This window comes from Rana temporaria, chromosome 4 (assembly GCF_905171775.1).
Source record: "Rana temporaria chromosome 4, aRanTem1.1, whole genome shotgun sequence".
In the NCBI taxonomy this organism is placed as follows: domain Eukaryota; kingdom Metazoa; phylum Chordata; class Amphibia; order Anura; family Ranidae; genus Rana; species Rana temporaria.
Window position 1 is genome coordinate 229417855 of NC_053492.1, and position 19441 is coordinate 229437295.

General features: G+C 40.3%; 1 protein-coding gene across 1 annotated transcript in view; it reads left to right on the top strand.

The window, feature by feature from the left end:
- The window catches only part of LOC120937038 (CD109 antigen-like), a 134569-nt gene extending 116522 nt beyond the window's left edge, over window positions 1-18047 (top strand). Inside the window, exons 28-33 of the mRNA XM_040349960.1 lie at window positions 1691-1846; window positions 2712-2777; window positions 7380-7513; window positions 9499-9649; window positions 12149-12251; window positions 16791-18047. Coding sequence (XP_040205894.1) covers window positions 1691-1846; window positions 2712-2777; window positions 7380-7513; window positions 9499-9649; window positions 12149-12251; window positions 16791-16972 — 792 coding nt within the window. The 3' untranslated portion in view covers window positions 16973-18047. The remainder of the gene's footprint in view (window positions 1-1690; window positions 1847-2711; window positions 2778-7379; window positions 7514-9498; window positions 9650-12148; window positions 12252-16790) is intronic.
- Window positions 18048-19441: the final 1394 nt, after the last annotated feature.

Genomic DNA, 19441 nt, shown 5'->3' on the forward strand with positions numbered 1-19441 from the left:
AATGGCCTTCAGTAAGTAGGCCTATGCAATGTTAATACCATATGCCCCTCAACAGCAAGTAGAGAAGTTCTCTAAAAACAATAGAAATGTCCTCTCAAATCACTAGCATGGATCTCTTCTTGAATGGTGCCCCAAGAATGGTAAAGAAATATGTGTTGCACTACCCCTTTACTTACCTGGGGCTACAGGTAAGTATCGGGTTCTCCAGTGATGACTTGCCCCATACCTTAACCCAACACACTAATAATGATACTTATTTTTTTTATTAAAATAGCAATAACCCCTGTGGGGAAACAACTAGTTAAACATGTTATTAACCACCAAAATATACAGAGGTACGGTGAGGGGAACAGTGATTGTGTTAGTTTCTGTTAGTCATCTGAGAAGGGCCTTGCCGAAATACACCTAGTCAAATGATAAGGGAGAACTCTACCAACTTAAACAGCTGTAAAGGCAAGGTCTTCTGGATTATGGGCCCTTTAACCTGGTGTTGGAGTGCTCACCCTCAAGACTAAGGCAGTTTTAATTCTCAGGTAAAGGAACACTTCAAAGGTATCCTAAAGTGATTATAATTGAAAGGAAGAAGTCCCCTTCTTGTCTCCATCTTGTTTACAGAAGGGAAAGACGGAGGTAATGGGGAGAGCAAATATCAAACTGGGCTGTAGTAAAGGCAGGCTGTCACTGAGTGAAACAATCTGTGCAGGGGAGGATAGCTTGTGCCCCCTCTGTGGTCCTCCAAAACACTTCCTGATCATGAGTTCTCTAAAGCTAATATTGCTTGCTGAAAGATTGAGCGCCATAGTGAGGGAAGGAAAGAACACAATATTGAGGGGGTAGAAAGGGAGGTGTTCAGTGTAAAAAATGGCCACTCCCCAATTATGTCTGGTTTCTCCAAGGCCCTGGCATTGCCAGCATGCAGAAAGCATCTAGAGCTGTGTACTCTTGTCTGTATTCAAATCTGCTGCCCATACCACCACCCTTTTCAGTAACATGCAGTGACATTCCTTTTCGGTGATATGAAGTGACATGCCTTTTTAGTGACATGCATTTCCCACAAGGGGGTGGAGCTGGATGGAAACAGCAGGAAAATGGTGGGAGGTGGAGCAGATCCAGCCTCCTCAGTCATATTCCTGCAGAGCACTGTACCCAGCTCCCAAATAGGAGCACAAACTAATATTCTGAAGTGACAGCTGCTGCCAGCTGCTGTATTATCATAGACAATTTCTCCTGTCCGCAGACTTTTAAAGATGGGAGAAATCAGGATTTTTATTTATTTTTTACAAACTGAAAATATGCATGGTTGGCAACTCTGATCTAATGCCCTTTAGGGACTTCTCACTCAGCAACACAACACTGTCCTCCCTCTCTCTCCAACTTCCTGCAGCTCAGCCCCTCTTTCTTTCTCATGGGTGGGGTTACGTCCAATTGCTCAGAAATGCAGCCAATTTCAGTACTGTTCTCCTCAGGTACGCAGCAAAATGACTGCAGTTTCTCCTTAAAAGAGCATTTGGACAGGCTGCGTGTGGAGAAGTTTATGTACAACATACTGTTCCTTTATTGATATTGATAAATGATTCCTTGATTGTGATAAAAAAAATGAAAAGAAAGAAAAAAAAGAGAAGTAACCTGTGAAAAATATACCTGTATAAGTGACATGTGACTAATATTTAATGTCTGTTTTTTCCTTAAGGACACAATTATGGCTTTACAGGCTCTGTCCAAATTTATGCTTCTTGCCCCAGCTAATGAAACATCACTCACGCTCTCTGTTACTGGGTTAAATGCAAGGAAGCCAGAAGTATTTCAGGTCAACGGTGAAAATCTCATGGTTTTACAAAGCAAGCAGGTAACTTATTCTGTAAAGTAACATCACTAATCTGATTACACATAAAGTAACAGCACTGTTCTTCTGTTGTGGTAAGATAGCTTAATTTACAGTCACCATAGCTTGTCAGACAGTGACTCAATCCAAATGATATATTGCAGACTGTAGAAAGCTTTAATCTAAAAATATGTGCAGATCATAAAAGATGAACATCAGTCAAAGTGTGTCCAGCCCCAGCAGAATACAGTGCATGTGAAGCAAGTGAAGGTGTTTGGTGTGTCCTCTGTTAGATATGGCACCTCGTCCCTGATAATGGTACTAGATAGAGGGATTAGAGGGGATTATTGCGGTGCCAAATAACAAATTGTGAGAAGAAAACAGTATATAAAAGAAGACAATGTTTTATTACAGTCAAATATTTAATTGAACAGACAAGGTTCCTGTGAGATATACATTAATGAAAGGGGTATATAACAATTTCCCGACATGTTTCGCCAAGTCGTTGGCTTCTTCAGGGGTGTGATATACAGTATACAATGTAATCTAGGAAAAAAGTAGCAATATTAATAGCAATAATCATAAAAGTAAAATCAACAAGAATGACCGAAAAAACAGCCCCCAAGAAAGAAAAAAACAATCCCTCTATCTAATACAGTGCATGTGTTGTATAGATGCTAAATCATGAGGTAGAAAAGTGGGACTAACTACATAGAGTATCCCCTAGCCACGGTGTGAAGTAGGGAAAAAATTATTAAAGGCAAACAAACTGACAATGCATGTGTAACATGATAAGCACAATGGCCAAAAAAAACCCACAAATACACTTTGGGTTTAATGCATAAATGCCAATTTATGTTTTGTTTTTTTTGTTTTGTTTTTATGTCAGATTGAAGTTTCCCAACCACTTTTAATCAATGTTACTGCTCTTGGAAGAGGACTGGCTGTTGTACAGGTACCTAAGTAAACAAACTGTTAAATACAAGGTTTACTCACAGCAAAGAGAAATCTGTAAATGTAAAAAAATAGGAATCAATCATAATTTGTAGTAAAAGACATTGGCTCTTCTCAGGCATACTGCCTTCTGTTTGGTGTTGAGTTTTAATTCTTATTTAATTAACACTGCCTATGCTCATTGTAGCATGCAATTTTGTCTCCGGCAGAGTTTTATTTGACCTGCAGTAAGTGAACACAGTACAAACATTAAAATAACAGGATACGCGACGCTAGAGGAATACAGGGCACTCTCTAGATATAAAACGAATGTGTCGAAGTCGGCAGCCCTTCCAGTCAACATCCCGGACGCCGAGATCTGCCACTTGCAGCTGAACTTCCCCTACACTTGGCAACGTTCTTCCCTTAAATACCTGGGGGTGCAGATCACCCCATCCTTCGGCTTTCTGTATCAGGCTAATTTCCCCCCTCTATTCCGGATGATTAGGGCTCTCCTTCAAAAATGGAAGGCCCATCACATTTCCCTATTGGGCAGAATCGCGTCCGTTAAAATGGTTATCTTACCCAAGCTCCTCTATTTGTACCAGACACTACCCATTCCAATCCCGTATGCCCACTTACGCAAACTCCAGAGCGATGTGCTGCAGTACGTTTGGAACTATAAAAAGCATAGGATACCCTGCACAGTCATGACGGAGTCGCGCGGGGACGGAGGACTAGCATCCCCTGACTTTGTTAGATACAGGCATACCCCACTTTTAAGTACACAATATGGTTTATTTACTAAAGCTGGAAAGTGCAAAATCAGGCTCACTTCTGCATAGAAACCAATGAGCTTCCAGGTTTTATTACCAGGCTTATTAGAACAAGCTGTGGTTAGAAACTCATTGGTTTATATGCAGAAGTGAGCCTGATTTCGCACTTTCCAGCTTTAGTAAATACACCCCATTGTGTACTTAAAAGTGGGGTATTCCTGTACTACCAGGCCACACAGCTGCGAGCGATAGTCTCGTGGTTTACCCAGAGGTCTTACAATAAGTGGACGGAAATAGAGAAAACATGGTTAGCGCCAACTCACCCAAACAGTCTCTTGTGGGATGCGAACGTGGAGGTAGACCCCTGCCGCCTACTGTGCCTGATGTCCTTACTACGTGGGCTTTGGCGCACGGAGAGAGCACTTAAGTCTGAGTGTTCCTTGCTGAATTCCTTCATCTGCAACCCTAAATAGCCGAACGCACCAGATGTCCTGGCCCTGGGCCTCGCTGAACTTATTCCATTTTGGGCACGTGGTCGACCCGAGGTCCCGTAGACTGCTGACATTCTCGGAGCTACAAACGAAACACGATCTTCCGAAAGAGGTGATCTACAAATCAGGCATTACGCCCAAACCATAGCCCCTCGGCTCCAATTCTCCCAACCTTCTCCATTTGAACGTATCGTTCTGGAGGATCTTGAATGAGTATGACATGCCAGTGCGGGGAAAACATGCATACATGTTGAGATGGGAGAGGGAGTTGGGAGAGGGAGTTGGGAGAGGCCTTCTCACCTGAGGCCTGGCAGGCCGTCTGGAGACAGGCAGCCAAAAGTTCCATGTGTACCCTGTACAAAGAAAACACATATAAAGTCCTTTTTTTGGTACCAGACCCCAGATATTTTGCACAAAATTTACCCTTCTGCCTCTGATCGCTGCTGGCGCTGCCATCGGGACAGGGGCTCCCTCTTCCACATCTATTGGACGTGCCCTCTCATTACCCCGTTCTGGCAATCTACACAGCAATTGCTCACTCGTCTCTGAGATGCCAATCCCCTTGACCCCCAAATTATTTTTACTGGGCATCTCCCAGCCTAAACTTGCCAAACCGTATAAAAAATTACTTAGGCACATCCTGACCGCAGCTCGGTGCCTGATAGCCCTTAATTGAAAAAAAAAAACACACCCCCATCTCAGGAAGCTCTTTACGCTAGGGTAAAGGATGTGGAACTGATGGAGAGGATGACGACCTGGATGCGTGATGGTCTGGACGACCGTGATGGGGTCTGGAGGGAGTGGCATCGGCGGGAGGACGCGTCGGGTGCGGGGGCGGACACGGTAACTTAGAACCTACTCTTGTTCTGTATCTCTTTCCTCTCTTCTCTCTCTCTACTTCTAATTGACTGTTGCAGTAAGGGCTGCGATATCATGTATGTGCCACGGCTCACTGTGCCGGGGTGATTGACATGATTGTTGGAGGGAACAGTTCTTTATTGCATTATTTTTTTTTAGTATATATGTTATTTTTTCTGTCTCCCTCGTAGTTATGCTATATTGGCCTTTGGCCCAATCCCCCCTGTTCCCATGTATGGTGGGAATAGTTTGCATACTTCCTGGCACGGGATTGTGTTTGTACTGATCTCTTGATGCATATGTGGTACTTACTCCTGTAAAATGTTTTATACAAATAAAAATTGTTATTTGAAAAAAATAAAATAACAGGATAGGTACCCAAAAACCCACAAACAGGGTCAAATTAACATCTCACAAAATCTGGTGCCTTACATTCCATTCATCAACACACATCGTACTAAAAACCATGCCCCTTTTTGTGCTAATAAAAACTCTGAGACAAACATATGCTGAAATAAATATAATTAAAAAAATGTGATTTTTATATTTACAAAGCATCAGCCAAATACAGTCTCTTGGTCATAAAGCATGAAATCCACACAAAACATAAACCAACAATATCACATATTATATATAAAAATATAACATAATATTCCAGAGCAATGTACCAAAACCAGACCGAATAATATCCTCATACTATATATATATGTCTCTTACTGGAGTTGGAAATCATTTAGTTTTTTCTTCTGACAATGACATGTGGTTTAGATATTTTCAATGCTGTCTTGACAAGAGAGGCTTATAGTCTTATGCCGCATACACACCATCACTTTATGTGATGAAAAAAAACGAAATTTTCTGTGAAGTAAAAAACGACGTTTTTGAAACTTCAATTTTCAAAGACGAAGTTGCCTACACACCATCGTTTTTTCACAATGCTCTAGCAAAGCGAGGTTACGTTCACCACGTTTTTCCATTGAAGCTCGCTTCATAAGTAGCTTCTGGGCATGCGCGGATGAAAAAACGTTGTTTTAAACGACGTTTTTGCTACACACGGTCAATTTCTGTGAAGTAAAAGTTGACGTTTTGAAAAACGACACATAAAATTGAAGCATGCTTCAATTTTTTTGGGTCGTTTTTTAGAAGACATAAAACGACGTTTTCCCCCACACACACGGTCAATTAAAGTGACGTTTTTAAAAACGTAATTTTTTTTCATCATATAAAACGACCGTGTGTACGCGGCATTAGGCTTCATGCACATGGGCGTATTGATTTTTCCTGCATTTCTTTTGCAAGAATTTGGCAAAACAAAATTCTCTAATATAATGTCTTTACAGAATTTATGTGTGTATGGCATTTATAGGCGCATGGATGTAAAGTCATGGGACCGAAGGGCATCAGCAAATGACCAGCAAACATGCACATACTAGAATAAAAACAACTAACGCCAACATTTTTGGGATTAAAATTGTCCATTTCTAAAAAATGTATAATGTAAAATTAATAGTACATTGGTGACTTACATAATCTTTACAAAATATTGGAAGAAATGAACTGCCTGGACTAGAGAACCTGCAGTCATACAGAGGCAACAATGTCACTTTCTGAACTGTTGGAGTGCATCTCTTCTAATTCCAGTTAGTCGCTGAAGCATTTGAGGTCTGATAAGAGGGCAACATTTCTACAGTTTATTAAAAACAACAGAATTTTCAATTTTTTTACTCATTTGTACACATTTTTTTGTTTTCACTGACTGTTTGATGGGGTAGAGGGTCCTTATAACTAGTACTCCTTCAGTAGTGGTGCCTGTAGTCTCACCTCTCACGCTGAGCAGCGCGGAGCGTCGGAGGTAAAGCCCCTGTTGGAGGATCAGACCCTAAAAAATAACATTTTAATATTATCTGCAATTTGAAAATGCAGCAACATTTGAGTAAAAGCCTTTCTTTAGCAAAGCAGTAAGTACATTAACATATCCACTGCCGAATGACCGAAATAGACAGTTAATAAAGCAGAAAATGAAGAGAGGATGGCAGAGCGGGGATAGATAGGGGGGTATAGGGTAATGGGAAGTTGGGGGATAGGGGAAATGGGTTCTAGGAAAATCGGGAAATATGTTGTATTTTTCTTTTTTATACATTTTTGGTACACCAACAATGGTGTATTTTGTATTTGAATAATTTTCCAATAAAGAGTTAAAAAAAAAAAACATATCCACTGCCTGGCTTTAGCTTTGAAATAATAATAGCTAATATGTTTATACACCTGACTAGAATAAATAGAATATATACAAAACAACTCTTTCAATGTAATAATCTACTTAAATTGAAAAAAATAAACCAATTTACCTGCGAAAAAAAAAACAGTTAGGCATTTCATATTTTAGTTTATTAAGTGGTACAGAAAAGCAATTTGATTAGTTGCTAAGAATCTCATATTTCAGGACAGCTGAACGCAAACCTCTGCACTGACATGTTTTTTATTAATTTTATATTGCAGCTTAATGTAATATATAACCTAAAAGCAACCTCCAGGCATAGGAGTGCTGCCATATCAGAAGCTTTCTCGTTAAAAGTCTCAGTGGAAGAAGACACACAGAGCACTGATCATCTTTCTGCAGAAATATGCACAAGGTATGTCAATTAAACATCTTCAAAGGCAGAATTACAGGATTGTTTTTCCTTTTATTTTTACCCACCTTTAATAATTTAATGACTGTCATTACATGTAGTTTTAAGGATGAAAGAAAATGTCCTTTAAGTAGTTCTGACCCTAATGAAAAAAAACCACATACAAATAAAGGAAGTGATTTCTTAATACTGGAAAAAAATAAAATAAACTTTAAGAAAGTTGATGCTAGATGCAAATAATATTAACAACTTACATACCGGAAGATTTGGCTGCTTAATGACCAGGCCATTTTTTGCGATACAGTGCTGCGTCGCTTTAACTGACAATTGCGCGGTCGTGCAATGCTGTACCAAAACAAAATTTACATCTTTTGTTTCCCAAAAATAGAGCTTACTTTTGGTGGTATTTGATCACCCCTGCGGTTTTTATTTTGTGCGCTATAAACAAAAAAAGAGCGACAATTTTGAAGAAAAACAATATACTTTTTGCTATAACAAATGTCCCCAAATTTTTTTTTTTTTTTTATTTCGTCCTCGGTTTAGGCCAAATTGTATTCTTCTACATATAGGCCAATATGTTCTTCTACATATTATTGATTGGTTCGCGCAAAAGTTATAGCGTCTACAAACTATGGGAAAGATTTATGACATTTTTATATCATTTTTATTATTATTATTTTTTTTACTAGTAATGGCAGTGATCTGCGTTTTTTAGCAGTACTGCGACATTGCGACTGACAGATCGGACACTTTTGAGACATTTTTGGGACCATTGAGACTATTGGGACTGATACAGCGATCATTGCTATAAAAATGCACTGATTACTGTGTAAATGTCACTGGCAGTGAAGGGGTTAACACTAGGGGGCGATCAAGGAGTTAAATTTGTTCCCTAGTTAGTGTTTCTAACTGTATGGGGATAGAACTGACTGGGGGAGGAGACTTATCGATGTTCCTACTTAGTAGGAACAAACAATATGTCTCCTCTCCCCTGACAGGACAGGGATTTGTGTTTACACACACAAATCCCTGTTCCTGCTCTCTTGCACACAATAGCATGGGGCCAGCGGTGATTGAGTTCCCTGCTGTGCAGTGGGAGCGTGCCTGCTATCGCCCTTGAAGGTACAGACATACGCCCATATGGCGATTTGTGGGAACGTATCACTTTGCCGACGTATATCGGCGTGAGCAGGTCGGCAAGTTGTTAATCAGAATTGCGCTTTAATTTCAGCATAAAATGAGCAGAAGGGCAAATCTAATTTGTTGCTTTAGGCCACAACTCCTCAACTCGTGTTAGTTTTTTTCCTGTTTTATTGAATGGGGCCCAAATATTACACTTATATATTTATATATATTTTATTATTCTACCCTTCTAATATTTTTCTATTCGAATTTGAGTTCATTCTATATGAATTTCGAATGTCAGAAAATGGAAGATAGATAGAAGATAGATAGAAGAAGCCAGGTCATATTCTATTGTATTTGATTACATTATATTAAATTCCATTCTGTTCTCTACTATTCTATTGTTTTATTATTTTATATTCTATTTTATTGTATTCTTTTTTAGAAATCGATTTTATTTTTTATATTTTGATTCAAATTAGCTTTCAATTTTAATTTGAATTTGTTTTCGAATCAAATTGTTTTCAAATTCGATTCAAATAGAATTTGTTTTCGAATTCGATTCGAATAGAAGTTGTTTTCGATGTTCGATCGAATTTCGTCCGCGGGTTTTCGATTTGAAAACGTTCGTTCGGATTCGGTAAATTCGTTAATATTACAATTCGGGAATTCGTATGCATCCAAATGTCCGAATAATGAAAAATTTGTCCGAATTTCGATTCGGAACGAAACGAAATGCACATGCCTAGTCATTTCCTTTTTGCCAACACATTTAACATTTTACAACACATTACTACAATTTACACAGTGCCAAGCAAGACATATGCATGTGCATAACACAGTTTTTTTGTTGTTCTTTTCAGCTATCTGGGGAAATTTAATCAAAGTGGCATGGCCATCCTAGAAGTTGAATTTGTAAGTGGATTTTCCATGAGCCCGGAAGGAATCCCTATCAGTGAATTAATTAAGAGAGTTGAGACCCATAATGAGGGAGTTCACATTTACCTTGATTCGGTGAGTGTTATTTTTCAGTTAAAAAGGTAAAGGTAGAAAATGGATGTGCCGTGAGCCCGCTAACAGACTAGCAAGTGTGTTTAGCAAAGAGCGCATATTTTAGTCTGATGATGTTTTAGGGCAGAGGTGCTTAGTCTTCTTTATTTTATGCCCCTATACATATGTCCCTGTAATCAGCATCAATATGGAATCCTACATTAAAATTATAGAAGGATAGCATTTCTCTTAAGATTTTGTAAGTCAATGGCCTGGATTCACAGACATCTTACGCCGACGTATCTGTTGATACGCGGTGTAAGTTCAAGGATGCGCCGTTGTATCTATGCGCTGTATTCAGGAAACAAGAAACGCCTGAATTTTGCCAAGATACGACCGACGTAAGTCTCCTACGCCGTTGTATCTTGGGTGCATATTTACGCTGGGCGCTAGGGGCGCTTCAGTTGATTTACGCGTTGAATATGTAAGTTACCTAGATACGCCGATTCACGAACGTACTTGCGCCCGTCATAAACCAGGGATAAGTCATGTTAAGGTATGGAAGTCGGAAACGTCACTCAATAAAACCCGTTTTTTTAATAAATAAAAATTAAAGATAAAATGGCTAGATCGAAGCGTGGTTGCCAGGATCAAGGTCAAGGGTCATTGTTAAGGTCAAGGGCAAAGCTCATGGATAGGGTTAAAGTGCAGGATTAGGGCCAAAGGTTATGCTTAGTGTATTTTAGCATTTTTTTTTCTATATTGGGCCAGTTTTCATTTAATAATAAAAATATCAGGATATCCACTTCTATAGCAAAATGAAGGCCTAATTTGTCCTGAAAAAAAAACCCAGGGTATAATCAACCTGCATACACTAAATAGTTGCAATCATATTTACAGTTTTAATAACACATGTAAAAGTTGCAATAAGATTTGTTTTACCTTCAAACATATAAGAGTAAAGACATCAAGTATAATAAAAGTATAGTTTGGACACCCTTAAAGTGCAGCTCCACCCAAAAGGGGAAGTTCTGCTTGTCCCCCCCCCCCCCCCATCCGCTGCCACATTTGGCACCTTTCAAGGGGAGAGGGAAGCAGGTACCTGCTTTTGACAGGTACCTGCTCCCACTTCCAGCTGATCTTGCCGCTTTTTAAACTTGCAGCCACTGTTACATGTGTCACTAGCCACCTGTATATTGCTAGAGCTTGACTATTTCAATAGTTAGAGAGACTATTATGGCTTTTACTATGACTAGACACCTGGAAAATAATGTTACAGCTTCTTCTAGGTTACTATTGTGGAGAATGAACCCTTGGATGAAAGAGTAGTTTGTAGGAACAAGAAGTGGTAGGGAGATGCCCTAAGGCCTCGTGCACACGACCGAGAATCTCGTTGTAAAAGAAACATCTTTTCCTGATGTACAACATGTACGACGGCATTATAAAGGGGACGTTCTATTCCATTGGCGCCACCCTTGAGGCTGCTTTTGCTAATCTCGTGTTGCCGCGTGCTAGTAAGAGTTTGGTGAGAGACGATTCACCCTTTTCAGTCTGTTACAGCGTGACGAATCTGCTATCTCCATTACGAACGATACTTTTACCGAAGGTGCGCTCCCGTCTCATACTTTATTCTGAGCATGCGCGGGTTTCTAAGCATACACACGAATGTGTTTCTCATCGTAAACCAGCCTGACGAGAAACACGACTAGGAAATTGAGACTCCCGACGAGAAAAAAGAGAGCATGTTCTCTTTTTTTCTCGTCGAGTTCCACAACAGTTTTCTCAACGAAAAACATACACACGACCGTTTTCCTCTGCAAAAAAGCTCTGCCACCAATTTTCTTGATGGATTTTGTCGAGGAAAACGGTCGTGTGTACGAGCTGGTACCGTGAAATTCAAAGGTGTACTTTTTGTTAGAAATTTTACAAAACAAAACAAAAAAGGCTTAAGCAACACTAAAGTCTTATTTTCTTTTCCATTTAAACATAAAAACATGTTACAAACAGTGGTTTTGCACAGAGCAGCCCAGATCCTCCTCATCTCAGGTCCATTGCTGGCGCTCCTGGCCCCTCCCTTCTGCAGAGTACCCCTACAACAAGCAGCTTGCTATGGGGGCACCAGCTGTGCTGCTCTGTGTGTCCATTCAGACATGGAGCCACTGTTTGGCCCGCCCCTCGATCCCTTCATTGGCTCACTGATGTTGATTGACAGCAGTGGGAGCCAATGGCACCCCACTGCTGTCTCAGCCAATGAGGAGGGTGAGTTCCGGACAGCCAAGACTCTGGTGCAACATCCCTGGATCAAGATGGGGCTCAGGTAAGTATTAGGGGGGCTGCTGTACACAGAAGTCTTTTTATCTTAATGCATAGAATGCACTTTAACAACTTCCTGAAATGTGTTTTTTAATATTAAATTTATTGTATAAATTGAAGGTCATATTTAATGTTGTAAAATAGTTTGAACATTACATGTTAAATGTAAGGCAAAACTGGGATAATGTATTTAACATGATTACATTTTAGGTGACAGCAAAGCAAGTATGTGTTCCTGTCTCAATGATACGGTCTTCAAAAGTAGCCAGCTCCCAAGATGCATTGGTCAAAATATATGATTATTACAACCCAAGTAAGTAACCATTTTTTTAATTGTATTTGAATTCAATAAGCATTTCTTTAAAGGAATGGACACATTATCCTATTAATATAAATAAAAAATAACAGTAATATTAATATTTGGTAAAATGACATTCTTGTTCTTTAAACTTTATTTCTGCGAAAAGCAAGGTTAAAGTGATAGTAAACAATATCCATTTTTTTCCAAAAATAATTCCCACACCTTCACTACTTAATGGCCATGTAAATAATTTTTCATGAAATCACTACCTACTGTGTTTATCTGTCTCCGTGTAATGTCTTCCATGAACCTTCTTGGAGGCAGATGCAGTCTACTTTCTCCCCTGCATGTGGCATTTCCCCAGTGACCCTGCAGTCGGAGAGGAAGTCAGGAGGAACACGGTTCCTTTATGATTTCCTGGGTCACTGGGAAAGCGATCCAATGGGATCCTGCCACCCCATATGACTCAAGCAGTCATCTTGGGTCAGGCAAAGCCTATTTACGGCCCTGGCTCCCAGGTTTGGCACACATTTTGTAAGTAGAAAAGGGTACCCCATCTGTTAGAGCCAGTACAAGCATCAGGGATAGCATTAGGGATAAGTTCCCCTTAAAATCTTTACCAGACCCAAAGGGCCTGAAATGGACTGGGGGTGGGGGGGGGGGGGAACCACGCCATTTTTTTATTTATTTAGCTGTCAGTGGGGAAACCCATTGACAGCTGATGACTCATCGGTTGTTAAGGACTCTGTGGCTGGCTTCCCAGCCCCACTCCTTAACAACCAGCTTACACTACGCCCTGATTGGGCAAAGTTTTGCTCAATCAGGGCACAGAATGCATTGTGCAGCGATGTGTGGCGAAAACACAGCAAATACCCTGAAAATTCGGTGAACGGCCGAACAGGCAATTGTTCGGCCCAAACTCATGCTCAGGCCAAACCAATACCCCAACACTATTACCAAGCAATTGAACAGGTGTACTTAATAAAGTGGCCGGTGAGTGTATATGTTATTAGTTATTTATTGAAAAATATTTTATTCTGTTTAGTATTTATTAAGATTTTTGTTTTTATCATGAGTAATAATGACTTCCTGTTTTCAATGACTTGTGCGCTTTCTCTTTTCGTATATACTGTATAGATGAGATTGCGGCAGCTCGGTCCTTTGGAGGAATAAACATAGTTGTGCAACAAAATTAGACAGGAGGATGACAGATGTTTGTGTTTGTTGTTATGCTAAACAATCTCTGTGCAGCAACTTTGATGTTTGGATGCATAAATGTGGGCAAAAAGCCCTGAAACACATTCTGCTGAGTGGAATGAGCCCTTCAAAAACTCTCCATTTTAAATCTCACAGATGTTAAAACTTTATTAATGGGTAACAGGAGGTGACACAGCCCTCACACCAGGAAAACAAACAGCTTAACTAAGCTTAAATCTGCCCCCACCCCCATTCTAAGTCCTTTACTAACTACTCTGTAAATAAAAGATTTGTGTATACTTACCTAATCTAAGGGTGCTCCGGTGCAGTCATGTGATCGGGTCCCAGTGCAGGCTTCAGGGGAGACAAGGCACAACAGACAACAAATGCCCTATAGTAGGTCTCTGGTGATGTCACCGCCCAGGTTCTGCAGCTCTTTTCTCTCCCCTAAAGCTGGCCGCTGGGGAAATCACGTGGCTGGAGAGGCCTTAGATTGCATAAGTATACACATCTTTCCTTTACAGGACAGTGAGTATAGGGATTAGAAGGTTGAAGGTTGAAGATTCAATTTGGACTGGACTTTCATTTAAAAAAAAATAAAAAAATTAAAGTAGTTTTGAAGTTAGAAGGTTTTTTATCCCAGTGCATTCTATGCATGAAGATAAAAAAAAAACTTTTGTATGCAGCAGCAGCAGCCCTCTTCAGCCCCTCTAATACTCATCTGAGCCCACCTCAATCCAGCAATGTTGCAGGAGAGTGTCGGCTGCCCGGGGGTCTCCCTTCTCATTGGCTGAGACGGCAGCACGGCACCATTGGCTCTAGCTGCTTTCAATCAAAGCCAGTCAACCAATGAGAGAGAGGGGGCTGAGCCGTGGCTCTGTGTCTGAATGGACACACAGAGCAGTGACTCAGCTTGGGTGCCCCCATAGCAAGCTGCTTGCTGTGGGGGCACTCAGCAGGAGAGAAGGGCAAGTAGTACCGGCGAGGGATCCGAGAAGAGGAGGATCTGGGCTGCTCTGTACAAAATCACTACACAGGGCAGGCAAGTATAACATGTTTGGTATTTTTAAAGGAAAAAAATGAGACTTTAGTGTTACTTTAACTGTGAAGCCTCGTACACACGCTCGGTTTACTCGGCAAGAACCAGCAAGAAAACTGCTGGCAGAGCTTTCTTGCCGAGTATATCGAGCGTGTGTACGAGGCTTTCAGGTTTCTCCAAAAGAAAACTGCGTAAAATCTCGAAGAGAAAAATAGAGAACCTGCTCTCTATTTTCTCATTGTGATTCTCGGCAGTGTTTTCCTGCCGAGAAACCCGAGAATGTGTATACTTACCGGTCACCGTGGAAACCCGCGCATGCTCGAAATGACTTTGACGCATGCACGGTAGCTTCTTAGGCATGGTTAGGGTGCAGCAAGATGGCGGCGACGACATCGAATGTGACGAGCGCAGGCTCGTCGTACGCAATGACGTCACCGCGTTCTTGCCTTCCAAAAGAACCACAGTTCTTTTGAAAGGAGTGTCTGTACACTCGGGCGGCAAGAGATTCTTGCCAAGAATCTTATCAGGAAAAACAACGTTTTTTTCCTGACTTGATTCTGGCCCGTGTGTACAGGGCTTAAGAATTTGCACAGCTTTTGTTTGTGTAAACCCGAAATGTATTTAGCTTTTGAAGCTTTTGAGGTTTTGGAGAGAAAATTGGGCCCTAAAATGGGTGAAATGAGTTTCGCTTGATTTTCAGATTTTACTAAAGTGTATAGAATTGTGAATGATAGAATTTTTATCAAAATATGAATAGAACATCTTTGATAGTCTGGTCTCAAAAAGTTGCCAACACCCCTGATGAACAGAAAAAATGGAGGATCCCCCAGGGTGGGGCTTTTTAGGCAACAGTAGTACAAGTAGTCATAGTAGGTACAAAGGTAAATAATAGTTTAATAATAACAAGAAGTATCAAACAATATATGATAAACATGTATAATACAAAAGTTTAAAAACAACACATTAATAGGGTGTGAGTTGGAAAAGAGTGATGAGTCCACGATATGAATACTGGGCCCAACGCGTTTCGGGTTTCCTTCTTCAGGGACCGAAGTATGTGTGGAGTCAAAAAGTGTAAAAAACAACTTTTCTAGAAAAAATAAATAAATAGCAATGTGTTGAAAATAATAACGTACAAAGAAAAAATGTATGAATATTAAACTGGCACAGATAAGAGAACGTACCACCCAAAACTTTTCAAAGGCTCAGCACACCCTGTAAGGAGACCTCACGATCAGGACGCATGGCAGACCTCGGATGGTGACGAGAGGAATGTGAACTGGCATCTGTATCAATCACAACGTAGCAAGACCTTTGGCCCAAAGTGTCACAGCGTAAAAAGATTTTTTATTTGTTGTATTTGTTTATTTTTACCTGTCCCAAAATATGAATGAAAAAAGGACAAGATAATATCAACGAGGCAAAGGGTCGCATTCATATTTTGGGACAGGTAAAAATAAACAAATACAACAAATAAAAAATCTTTTTACGCTGTGACACTTTGGGCCAAAGGTCTTGCTACGTTGTGATTGATACAGATGCCAGTTCACATTCCTCTCGTCACCATCCGAGGTCTGCCATGCGTCCTGATCGTGAGGTCTCCTTACAGGGTGTGCTGAGCCTTTGAAACGTTTTGGGTGGTACGTTCTCTTATCTGTGCCAGTTTAATATTCATACATTTTTTCTTTGTACGTTATTATTTTCAACACATTGCTATTTATTTATTTTTTCTAGAAAAGTTGTTTTTTACACTTTTTGACTCCACACATACTTCGGTCCCTGAAGAAGGAAACCCGAAACGCGTTGGGCCCAGTATTCATATCGTGGACTCATCACTCTTTTCCAACTCACACCCTATTAATGTGTTGTTTTTAAACTTTTGTATTATACATGTTTATCATATATTGTTTGATACTTCTTGTTATTATTAAACTATTATTTACCTTTGTACCTACTATGACTACTTGTACTACTGTTGCCTAAAAAGCCCCACCCTGGGGGATCCTCCATTTTTTCGAATTTTTATCAAAGGTTAGCATTAGGTAATTTGCAGTAAGTAATAAAGCTATTACTGGCTACTGTATTTTTATTTAGATTGCAGTGACACACATTTGATTCGATTTTAGATTTCCCCCAAATTTGACCAGTTTGCCCAAAATGTATGTGACGTCCGTGGCAAGCTGTGATGTTTCACTGTATAATTGTTTTGTGTAATATAAATTGAAAACCACATTACAAGAACACAAAAACATTAGCAACGACCCTGTTCCTTATAAAATAGTAATTGTATTGTTTCTTTTTTTTTTTCTTTTTAGGTAGCTCTGCCTCAAGAACATATAATTTGAAGTCAACTGACATATGTGATGTGTGTGGTACAGAATGTGTTTTTTGTAAGACTGATGATTCTTGGGATGATCACGAAGAATTTAACAGTGCCACTTCACCTGGATTGTCCTTCTTCTGGTTTTGCAGTGTTCTATTGTTGGTTATTTTTTAACAGTAATGCTCAACAATTTTTTTTATTCATGTATAATTTATGCTTACCCTAAAATAAACCTAAAGATGAACTTTAGGCAGGCATAAAAGACACACAAATATTGCAGGAAGTATCAGGACAAGGAGCCAATCTGTTCACATGCTGACAAGAAGCATGCGGATAGGAAGAGAAAGCAGAGAGATGACTTTATCACTGTATGACTTCTCCTTTTACAGGCTGGGGTGGGTTAAGGACAACCTGGGATCCAATGAAGTAGATTGAATAATAATGGCTACTGGACTGAGGATATTTATTGTAAAGAAAAAAAAATGTACTGTAGATTAAATCTCTAGATTAATGGTAAATAATGTTGCAAAAACTGATTTTATTTTTTACCAGGCTACTCATTTTTACAGAGCGGGAAATGGGTAAAGCCTTTGTTGTGTCCTTTTTGATAATTGTGTCCTTTTTGATGCAGCTTCCCCTCATTTCCTGTCTAGGCTTTGTTGTTGTCCAGAACAGGAAATGGGGATAAATCTCCCTAGTGCAGAACCAACAACAATAGCGTGATGGAACTCAGCCACACTTCACCCAGAACTTAAAAAAAGACAGTCTGTGCTGGACTTCCACTTTAATTCAGAACTCCAAGCATACAGCTAAATGTTTTTATCCCAAATCGTCATACGATTACACAGCTTTATCACACTGCTGACATCCTCTCTGTGTACTTTTTCTATATCTAAAAATTTTCCTTCCAGCTCCCAGTGGCAGTGACAGAAATATGTCAGATTTACATAATTCTGCAATGCACTGTGTCTGATTGGTTCACAAAAAATAGCCACCCATGCTTAGTTTGATGTCTACTATGTTGAAAATTATTGTAAAAAAATCCAGATTATGTAGCATTTTACAGTTTAATGAACACATACATTGGCTAAATGGGGTATGTTTTAACTGCCTGTAGTTCTTCTTTATTCTTTAGTTACTGTGATGTGCTGCTCCTTTATTTGGTTCACATGCACACTTGTATAGATAATGGTTTCTCTTATAGAAGCATATTGTTATTGAACTTCATTAATAAATGTGTGTTTCTGCATTTTCTCTGGTTGTGAATCTGATGAAAAGGTTGTCTTTTAAATGTGTGCATTTGACCATACACCAGGGAACATATAGGGGTTAAAGGGTTTGTAAAGGAAATATATATATATATATATATATTTTAAATAACAAACATGTTATACTTACCTCCACTGCGCAGCTCGTTTTGCACAGAGTGGGCCCGATTTACGTCTCCTGGGGTCCCTCGGCGGCTGTCTCTGGTCCTCACTATAAGAACTCCACACATTCAGGCGAGCTCCCTCGCATTGTGTGGAGTCCTTGCGGGCGCGCTCCCGTGATACAGCGCGCGGCCAAAGCCGCTTACTGTATCACTCGGCCCTGCCCCTCGGCGCGCCGCATCATTGGATGTGATTGACAGCAGCGCCAGCCAATGACTGTGCTGCTTTCAATCCATCCGCTCTAGCCAATCAACGGCCAGGCTGAGCGGCGAAGAGGATGTTGGGGCCGAGCGCGGGACTTTCGAGGGGTCAGGTAAGTATAAAGGGGGTCGGGGGGGGGGGGGTGGTCCCATAGAATGCATTAAGGTGAAAAAACTTTTTCCTTTACAACCCCTTTAATTTACTAGAGGAGAAGCTGTTCACTTGGAAACATGTATGTTTACTTTGCCAAATAAATGATAATAAATAAGGAGAAACTGTGTTCACTCTAAGTGCCTGTTCACACCACCGCGACTTGGGTTCCGACTTGTGTCGCCCCAAGTCGCGCGACATGAGAAATTACATTAAAGTGAATGAGATCAGTCTTAATGTACACTACTGAAGTCGCTCCAACTTGACCAATCTTCCACTGACGCTGCTGGGTAGAATAAATATTTTTAAAATGATCTTTCTACCATGCTTCCTATATATTCTGGGTAACTCCCCAATATACATGCCCAAAACCAAATGTAATTATTACATTTATTTGGGGTGAGGGGTGGCGAGAATAGCAAAAGAAACATTACAACTACCTATTTTGGGGGGGGGGGGGGGGATTGGCGCCCCCTTGCCTTCAAACTTATTATGTGGCCTCTCAGCTGGCCCATGCACATTGGTGGTTCTACCCCGAGGAAAACAATGTGGCAACAGCATTGGAGGCAGCCATTCTTACTTCCTATGAATCCCATCAAAATCAAATACATCATGTTTCCACCAGGGGACGAGAGGGTACGACAGTTCTATCTATGTTCATATGGATATCCAAGCTTTTGAAGCTACTACTGACCAGTATGCATATTACATATTCCCCCAAAGCTCCCTTGTGGGGTAAAGTGCTTTTTATGTGCACTTTATTACCGAGCCGGGTAAAACGGTTAACAGGTGATGAAAAGGATAGAGGTGAAAAAGGAGAACCGCAGATTCAGGCTTAGTACTTGGAACAGTCCTGTTCCTA